The 9,462-nt window shown below is 41.0% G+C and overlaps 1 protein-coding gene across 2 annotated transcripts in view; it reads left to right on the top strand.

Annotated features, from left to right (window-relative positions):
* The window catches only part of LOC142371006 (E3 ubiquitin-protein ligase rnf213-alpha-like), a 33,703-nt gene extending 24,949 nt beyond the window's left edge, over positions 1-8,754 (top strand). For both annotated transcript variants that reach the window (XM_075453577.1, XM_075453578.1), the window contains exons 44-67: positions 84-250; positions 352-454; positions 556-670; positions 750-957; positions 1,078-1,274; positions 1,381-1,503; positions 1,609-1,719; positions 2,307-2,549; positions 2,635-2,710; positions 2,832-2,866; positions 2,986-3,086; positions 3,196-3,352; positions 3,504-3,675; positions 4,095-4,189; positions 4,301-4,552; positions 4,678-4,810; positions 5,175-5,258; positions 5,345-5,525; positions 5,726-5,927; positions 6,022-6,099; positions 6,194-6,391; positions 6,654-6,743; positions 6,875-7,053; positions 7,901-8,754. In XM_075453577.1, coding sequence (XP_075309692.1) covers positions 84-250; positions 352-454; positions 556-670; positions 750-957; positions 1,078-1,274; positions 1,381-1,503; positions 1,609-1,719; positions 2,307-2,549; positions 2,635-2,710; positions 2,832-2,866; positions 2,986-3,086; positions 3,196-3,352; positions 3,504-3,675; positions 4,095-4,189; positions 4,301-4,552; positions 4,678-4,810; positions 5,175-5,258; positions 5,345-5,525; positions 5,726-5,927; positions 6,022-6,099; positions 6,194-6,391; positions 6,654-6,743; positions 6,875-7,053; positions 7,901-8,051 — 3,451 coding nt within the window. In that variant the 3' untranslated portion in view covers positions 8,052-8,754. The remainder of the gene's footprint in view (positions 1-83; positions 251-351; positions 455-555; positions 671-749; positions 958-1,077; positions 1,275-1,380; positions 1,504-1,608; positions 1,720-2,306; positions 2,550-2,634; positions 2,711-2,831; positions 2,867-2,985; positions 3,087-3,195; positions 3,353-3,503; positions 3,676-4,094; positions 4,190-4,300; positions 4,553-4,677; positions 4,811-5,174; positions 5,259-5,344; positions 5,526-5,725; positions 5,928-6,021; positions 6,100-6,193; positions 6,392-6,653; positions 6,744-6,874; positions 7,054-7,900) is intronic.
* Positions 8,755-9,462: the final 708 nt, after the last annotated feature.

Genomic DNA, 9,462 nt, shown 5'->3' on the forward strand with positions numbered 1-9,462 from the left:
ATTAGTGCCAGAGGTTCTGAAAACTATCGTGCTGCCCGTGTTACAATTCAACGAGCATCTTTGTGGCTCTTTTTTTTGTGCAGGGTTTTAGTCAACCAGCAAGCTCAGTTCAGGAAGCAGTGCAATGCATTCTTTATAGACCTGGTGTCTACCATGTGCTTCAAGGACAACTCTCCACCATGTGCAGCGGTCATTCTTCATTTGCTGTCTTTCCTCATGGTGGAGGCCAATACTATTCCCTTCCTCAGAGGTTCTGCAATCTTCTCATCTTACATACGTGTTTATGTACGTGCATCCATGTCTGTTGTGTATAAGTATATGTTTGGTCATCTCTGGATATCCTTTTTACAGGTAATCGCCAAATGCTGACAAAAGTGCTCTCTCCATTTGATGACTCTGTGGATCAAAATCCAGTGGTTCGCTCAGTAGTGCTCAAACTCCTGCTGAAATATAGGTGACGTATATGATTACCCGTTGCGTTAGTTGTATTACTGGCTATGCTTCTAAAATTTTTGATGGAGTTTCTCATTTATAACAATTTCCCTCCTTTTGAAGCTTTGACAACGTCAAAGAATATCTGCAGCAGCACCTGGTGGCCGTTGAGCAGAGCAACCTCTTGAATGAGACGGACAAATCCGAGCTCTCCTGCTTGTACATCAACTGTCTTGAGGTATGTGTGGTTTCGAAAGCTCCAGTTGGATTGCAGTATGTTACCTTGTCTTTAATGATTTTACTGTCATTTTGTCTAGGATTCCATGTTTGAGAGGTTACAGTTCAGATCCAATGCAGATAAACAGACCTATCTGCAAGATGAAAGTGCCTTCCTGACTGACTTCCTGCAATTGCATGCTCAGTCTGCTGAAAATGCTACTGTGGAGTACCTGCAGCAGTTGGCCAGAGTGCGAATGGACCTGGATATGACTGCACGCTTGATTGTGGAAAAACTAAGAGCCAAAGGTGTGTGACTTAATCACTGTAGTTTCTCACCTACTCTTACTTTCTGTTTTTTTTCCCCTTTCAGAATGTGTTTGTTTTCCCGTAAAGTAATTTCTCATTCTCTTGTCAACCTTTAACTAGGCTCCCAGGAATGTGGTCAAGGTGGAACCACAGCCTTCCTGGACAGTGCAGTGAACCTGTGCAGGCGGAGTGGGAACAACTGGTATCGTGTATATTTGATCCGAAAGATTTGCAGCCAACATGGTGTGGAGTTTGTCCAGAAACTCCTCAAAATGGATCAAATGCATTGGATCTTCCCTGAGGAAGTTCTTCAACAGGTTCAGTTATCCACTCAGTGATTTTCAGTATTAGTGGCCAAATGAAGACGAGGTTGTTCTATTTTAAATGCGGTGCTAATTGAATGTTCTGGTCCACTACATCCAGAGTAAAGAGGACACCCCCTTAGACCAGTATCTTGTGCATGGAGAAGATTACAAGACTATCCGAGAGGCTGTTGCAAAGGCCCTAATGGAAGGGAAAGCGGACGGACTGGACGACGCTTGTGAGGTAATTTTATTCCTCTGTTTTGTTGGTAACTCGGCATCGGGTCAGGACTCCTCATTTCAGGGCTTGCTTGTATGATTTATTTATTTATTTATTTTTTTTTCATAGGGGTGCAAATGCCTACCACAGCGGAAAACAATATATCTTCTGCTGGCACTGTACAGAGAAGTCACCACCCTTTACAAGCAAGCCAACGCCAGCTTCCATCCCAAGCCTGAGGTAGGTCCTTCAATTAACCAGTCAAGACCTGATGTCACACACAAATACATCAGGTCTTTGTGTGGGCAGTGCCCAACCACACTTTGGAAAAGCAATCTAAAAGCAGATAGGGTTTTTCCAAAGCCTTGGCTAGATTTTTCCAAAACAGGCAGGGCTTTTCTGAAGGGGGGCTGCCTGCCTGCAAATAGCATTCTGCTAACTGTGTCATAGGGACATTAATAACCTTATATGAATTAACTCTGCATGTTTTTTTTGAGTAGTAAGCAACATTATCTTACTGTTCTCTACAGGAACCTTTTCCGGTTTGCTATCTCACAAACAGTAGTTGGTTATACTCGGAAGTCAAAACGGAATTAACCAAGGAATCCTGTCATTTAAACTGATTATAAATTTTCTACAATGGAAACTTGTATTAGTTTGAACGGCTAATTTATTCAGAGTTACACACCCACACGTGCTTCCTAAGTTAAATAAATAAAAATGTGCCTTCTCCAATTGCTTGTACAGTAGATGTATTCATTCATGTCACATTTGTTCCTTTCTTTTATACAGTAGTTGCATATTTGTTTGTACATTTCTGCCAACAGCAACTGGAATCCCTGGCGACTTACATCCAGACATCCAAAGCTCTTGCCAGCCCAGAGGCAAAGGCCTTTGCCCAGGGTCTGGTGACCAATAAATTGGGGCCTTTGTCTGTCCATCCAAGGGTTTCAGGGGTTCATAGTTTGTCAGTGGAAATAACTATTCACTTGGCTGTCGTCTTGCTCTGTGCAAACCAGGGGATTCTGGCTCCCCTGCAGCAACTAGCAATGGCACCTGCCAAAATGCAGGTACAGATAATAGCTGCTGTAAGCAATAATATCTAACCCTCTTTTTCTTTTAAATGAATTTAAACCTTTTTTTCTCTTGGTACAGGCGGCTTTCTTGCCCACCATGCCAGAGGACATGGTAGCTGTGGCTCAACAAGCTCTGGGTCATGTGCAGTGGTACAGTAAGTAATGAACAAAGGAACTATCCTTTCCTATGTCCCATTTGATTTGTGTCAGTTTAAGAAGTCATACAGCCATGCTAAACAATTTTACAGTAGTATTTTTAATGTAATCTTTTCACAGCATGTCCTAATGGTCATCCCTGCACCATTGGCGAGGTATATTCTGATCTGATTCTTAACAAGATTGTAATAATTCCTTTTTCTTTTTTCTTTTCTTTTTTTTTTTTCTCAGAATTTTTAATGACTTTATCTGTTTCCAATTTCTCTTTCTCCAGTGTGGCCAGCCAATGCAAACAAGTCGATGTGTGGACTGTGGCGCTGTGATTGGAGGAAACAACCACGCGCCTGTGCAGGGATTTCGGGTTGTTGGTTTGCAGTAAGTGATCTACCAAAATTGGGCAAAAATACGTAAAGCAAAATAAAAAAATGACTGTGAATTTATTTGTATATTTCCTTTAATTCTGTCTTCCAATTTTTTCTGCCAGGGGTGACCGCACTCAGAGAGGCCACATCCTTGGTGACCCTACACGCAGGGACAATCCAGACATGATGGACACAAAGAGCATGTCCCCTGTTCCCTTCACCATTGTCCGGATGCTCACTCACATGGCAATGCTGCTCGGTGCCTGCAGCGACATACAGGTAGTTGGTCTTAAAGGTGCTGCTTTTAACAACAAAAAATAATGTAATAATCCAAGTAATGTGTTTGAGTCCAAGTCTGATAACTTTAATAAAAATATGGTTGTCTGCTCAGTCATTCTCTGTTTCTTTTTTTTGTTTTTTTGCTTTGTAGTCTATTTCTGCAATCGTCAATCCTCCGGTTAATGACCCGGGACCATTTCTTCTTGCACATCTGAGAAAAGATTTGCAACATCTGATCAGGTCTCTGGGTAAAGGGACCGATGACACGATCAGCACAGTTCACCTTCTCATCAGTAGCTTCCTGGAACCCCACCAACAGAAATGTAAGAAACAGCTAATTTAATGCTACATTTCCACACAAGCCATTCCACATTCATTATGTGCTTGGGAGTATTTACAAAGACATAATGACAACAACACTTGTTATCTAACCCTTAACAGAAGTTCACTATAGTGTTCTAATATGTGGTATCTTTTTCCTTCTGCTTCATTATTATCCTGTAAAGAGGCACATCGTGTGTTGCTTTCACCATTATGTCCAGGAGAAAACAGAGAGTGACCTCTAGTGGCCGGGAATTATCCTTAGCCATTTTGTAATTTCTATGCAACTTTAGAGTGACACTTGAAACAAATGTACGATTTATTGGTCACGGTTATTATGTGGAATTTCTTGCTCAATTAATGGATCAAACCTACATTATATTGCTAAAACTGTTTTAAATAATGTGGACTTGTTTTTCAGGGCCTGTTCCTTATGACAATCTGCTCTCCACCAAAGAGGCTAGAAATGGATGGGAGACTGAAATGAGTAATGCTATCATTACACCTCAGCTGAAGGTAATGAATGAATCAAAGCACGTGGTATCATTCTTTAGAATTGATTCTGTGTCACATGTTCTCAAAGATCTTCGCGCAACATGTTTTCTTTTATCACCTTATCTTCCACAGCACTTGGATAGACGGCTAAAGGAAGTGAACACATTCATCCGGGCTGACTCCCGCATCTCTGCCAGTCCAGTCATGAAGCTCGTGTTTGGCGATCCTCGGCTCTTCTTGTCGTCCATTCCGGCAAATTCTCTGATCCATTGTTCTGCTGTGTGGAGCTGCAGGGAGAAGGTGTCTCTGCTGAGCCTCGCCCACATCGTAGAGCAGAATGATGGCAAAGACACGCTGCCAGTGCTATGGAGATTTCTGCATCGGGTAAGAAAGCAGCATCCAAACAGTTTACTTCTACACAATTACTTGTTCAATATCAGCGTTATGGTTCAGCTGTATTCTTTTCAGGGGGAATACAGTAGTTTCTGTGATTTATTTTTCTTTCATAGGAAGCGGAGGTCCAACTGGTGAAGCACCTTCCCGACATCCTCACGCTCCAGAGGGATCTGGTTAAGAAGCTTCAAAACATTGCTGAGCTGACTTGCGACACCATTGCTGAGTTTCTTGACAGTCAGAAAGCAGGTACTGACACCTCGTGCACCACTGGATCTTAGCCTTGTCAACTGAATGACTCACAAACACAAGGGATGCAAAGCTCCACGAAACTCATTACTGCTTACTCAGAAATGTCAAAGTAAAACAGCTGGGAGCATAGAGTTTATAGATCCACCTGACAAGGGGTGATTCTTTATTTAGGCAGAAAAGAGACAACGATTGAATATTGTTAAAGAGGGAAAATCTCTTCCCCACATGACAGCCACTGATGATAACAGCTATTTGTAAATAGGCTTTGTTCAGCCAGTTCAGTGTGCCTCATGTCTATTTTTCTGGCTGACATCTGTACGCTTACAAAAAAAAAAAGTTTTCTTCTTTTTTTTTTGTGCAGTTTCACTTAAAGCCTGGTATGAGAAGTACATCCGAATCTTCTTGACAACCTGGAATCAGCTCAGAGTGTGTCTGGCAACCAACGGTACACGCAAACCCCAACAGTCAGCCCACTCTGTTACCATAAACTGTCCTACTTCATCATCTCACATGAATTAAAATGTCATTTAGGTGAGATTAAGATCCCAGCTGAATTCTGCCAAAAGGACCTGGACCTCAGCAGCGACTTCAAGGTCCTGATACCACGGCGACAAGGCGCAGGCCTGTGCTCTACGGCCCTTGTCAGCTACTTAATTACTCTGCACAACGACCTTGTCTACTGTGTAGATAAGCACACTGGAGAGGAGACCAGGTGGGGGCGCTCATGTCACATTTTTCTCACTTGCAATCGTTTGGCTGTAAGAGGACAGAGTGTGAATCTCCCCTGCAAATGCACACTCCATGTTTTAAAGATGAGACAATAAGAGAATTAAATGTAAAGGAGACAGAAAATAGCTTATTAACAGCACCACTCCATCTCTGAAGTGATTTTTCTATTTATCTACATCGCAGCTACAAAGTGAGTCCTGCAGATCTCACAGACCTGCATGTGATTCGTTACGAGCTGGAGAGGGATGTGATGCCCCTGGTTCTGTCCAGTACCCAGTACAGCATCGAGAGGGGCCAGGAGACGGTTCACGAGTACGATTTGCCAAAGATCCAGCAGCAGATCATCTCCCGCTTCCTGCTGGGCAAACCTCTCATCACTCTCAATGTAAGTAAAATGAAAAGCAAAATCACTGCATGTGGAAAAATATGGTGCAAAATCATTAAGACTTCTCCCCTTCATGTGTGACCTTTTATCACAGGGCATTCCAACACTAGTGAACAGACATGACCGTAACTATGAGATTATCTTCAAGGATGTAAAAGCAAAAGTCAAACAAGTAAGCTGTGATATACAGTCGTTTCTCTACCATTGCCGGTATTTATTTGTCACACATGTGTCGCAAAGGCTCATGAGTGTCTGTGTTTCAACAGGAGCCTCTTCAGACTCTCACCCTCTTTTCTGTGGCCGGAGAGCTGCACTCCTACAGTGAGGTGTGTGAAGCCCTGTCCACGCTGGAAGTGGCCCTCGGCTTCCTTGCCATGACTGGGGGAGAGCCTCATATGCAGCTGTCCTGCTACCTGGAGGAGGTGCTGCAGATGGGAAACCAGATGGCTCAGCATATCCTCAAGGTCGGCATATCTGAGACGCTAGATATATTATCGTGCTGCATGTTCTCTCTCATCCACAGAACAAGTTGTCTAGACAGTCTGGTTAAATTGTATATGAAAACTGTCAAAATTTGCCTCCATATAAAAGTTTCTTTTTTTTTTTTAGTTATCTGACTTCAAATGCTACTTTATTTGATTTAAGCGAACATGTACTTATTTGGTGTGTCTTGTTTATGTGCGTTACATGCAATTAAGTTGAATGGTCCCCTTGTTTTGCCCGCAGGCCTTGAGCATGTGTTGTCTAAAGCATTGTGTGGCTCTATGGCAGCTGTTGGCCTCGCTCAAATCAGAAAATATGCTGCGGCTCAAGAGAGTAAGTGACTTTGTTCTACCTGCATACAGATACAATGGTAGAAATTGCATTATTGTCATTTGTAGTAGTGGTGATGTGTGGTGCTATAGATTCAGTAAATGCTATTTCCGTGCTTTTTCTGTGTTCATTAGGATCCATTTGTGGGAGTTTCAGAGAAGTACAAAGAGGCCCTGAGTGAGGATGAGCACAGGCTGCTGACTGCTTTCTTCTCGAAGAGCAGCGCTGATACCTTCCTGCTGGAGATGCACGAGTTCCTGGTGCTGGTCCTCAAAAAGCCCAACGCTCCTGATACCTACAGGCCTGACTGGGGGTAAAAATAGTTACCATCTTGTCATTTTTGTTGCTCATCGAGGCTGAGATCTATATCTTGGATAATGAAAAGAATTATTTTGAAATTCCTCTTAGGTTGTAGAAAATAGAAAACGTATTTGGAAACTACAGCCTCTCAGGCTATGTGATTTCTGCCCCGTTTGCTGCTGGGTCATTTGTTATTGTACATCGCATTACATATTACCCCACAGCAAGCTAATTGCCTGCTTGGATGGCAAAGTGTACCCAAGATGAAGGCTTTTCTTTGGGGGTGTTGACACAATTAAATGCTGCCATATGAATTAAACAATTCATTAATTTAACAAAACCATCCTTTTTTTTTTTTTTTTTTTTTTTTTTTTAATTTTGCCTGGCTCCAGCACTTGAAATAATGGATTTCAGAACACAGTGGTAACATAGTGGTGCAGTGTGTAAAAGGGCCACAAGGAGGCGATAGATAAGCCTTCATGACCATCCTTTTATTGTGAAAGCATATGAAACAACAGTTTGAATGGTTGGTGTATACCCACATAAGTTGGATTTGGATCCAAACAAAAGCGAAGTGAATGTTTTTCAGCGGCGCCTTCAGCCTACGTTTGTGGCATTTATTGAACTTGGAGTTGGTTTCTGTCCGTTTGGTTCACTAATGATGTCAGTAACATACAAAAATGTTATCATCTGCACTTATTTCTTATGTGATTTTGACTTGAGAACTGATAGTTTTTTTTGCTGATTATGTGCAGGTCAAAACACTTTAGATATGTATGCTTAAATGAATATATCGTTACTGTTTGGATTACCGTTGCAAGGCCAGATCTGATTTACAGTGCTTTGTTTGTCTCTTAAAGCTTGAAAGACACGCTGGTTTCTTACATGGAGCGCAAAGACATGGACATTCCCCCAGATGTGGAGGAGCTTTTCCCAGAGGAGATTTGCCTGTCACATTATGTCGAAGCCTGGAAGTTCATTGTTACCTTCAAGCAGGAGCGTGGTCAGTGATGATGACAAACAATCGTGGGGGGGAGGTGGCAAAAACATCTTTTGTTTGCCCTCGTTATTTAAAATCATTAAATCCCTTGGATCAAGTTTACATCTTGAAATGACAGTATTGACAGATCATGTTTTTGCTCATATTTATTCATAGCAGATGTGCCTTTTTTTCCAGAACACTAATGACTGCCTCTGGAAAGATAATGCGTGCAGTTTATGTACGTACATGAAGATGTGAAATTTGGGGATTTATTTTGTTTTGTATAACTTTCTGTAGGACTCAACATGGAGTAAGTTTCTATACAGTTGAAGTCTTTTTGCTGTGAGTTTAAAAAAAAATCTGCTTTCACTCAGGTAAAAAATATGGGTTAAATCTGGGGACTTGGAAATTAAACTTCCAGCTTAGAGCTATCAGGAATTATGTGTCCCTAAACAGTTTTGGTCATTGAATCCCATTTTAGGAAAAAAAAAAAAAAAAAAAAAGATTATTATCACTGTTTAGCTTTCTTATGCTTCCATTCCTTATGTCATTGATGTACCTTTATTCTAGTTTTTAATTTGATATCCGACAGTCCAACTTTTTTCCATTTCGTTTTCTTCAACTTTTCTTTACTGTTGATATTTACTGAATAGAAATCAATAGGAAACACTTAGTTTCATTATTTCAAATCTGTACTTGGTGATGCTTTCAATAAAACGTATGTGTCACTTCGATCATTCTCCTTGTAGAACAGGGATACGTGACGTTCAGGCTTTGGTGCTTACAGCACAATGTTTAAGTATAGAATAGAAAGACGAATAGAAAAATACTTTATTCATCCCCCAATGGGGGAAATTCAAATTAGTCAAGTAGCTCAACATTTTTTTTAAATATTTACAATGATTGTATTAACAACAACAACAATAATACCAATTCTAGTCAAAAATACTACTACTAACTAATAATAATAATAAATGACTAAATAAACAAATAAAAAAAAAAAGTGTACTGTACATTTAGGCAGGAATGTCCTGTAACGTAATTAATCTACTAATATTACACAGCAGATTTCACTGGAACAACCATTTATCAAAGAAATCTGTGAGGTAGATCTAAAAATTTTACTTGCTTCCTGTTATTGATGTATAGTTTTCAACAGCTTCAGTGATATTGGGTAAGCTCATCACTCCCTTTGTACGTATTGCATCACTGCCAAAATTCAGCACAGGCTAGATATGATGCAGTGCTCAGGAAATGTCTGCCTGCCAAAGGTTTTGTGACTTTTTGACCCTCTGTTGGTGGGAGCTCAATGTGTTTCTGATCAGGCTGATGGAAATGATAAAGACAAGACAGCCTCAAGATTGCCGCTGGACGGCTTCTTGATTCAATTTCCTCTGTGCCAAAGTAGTGTTTAGCATAACAATGACAAATGGAAGACTT

This window comes from Odontesthes bonariensis, chromosome 21 (assembly GCF_027942865.1).
Source record: "Odontesthes bonariensis isolate fOdoBon6 chromosome 21, fOdoBon6.hap1, whole genome shotgun sequence".
NCBI lineage: Eukaryota > Metazoa > Chordata > Actinopteri > Atheriniformes > Atherinopsidae > Odontesthes > Odontesthes bonariensis.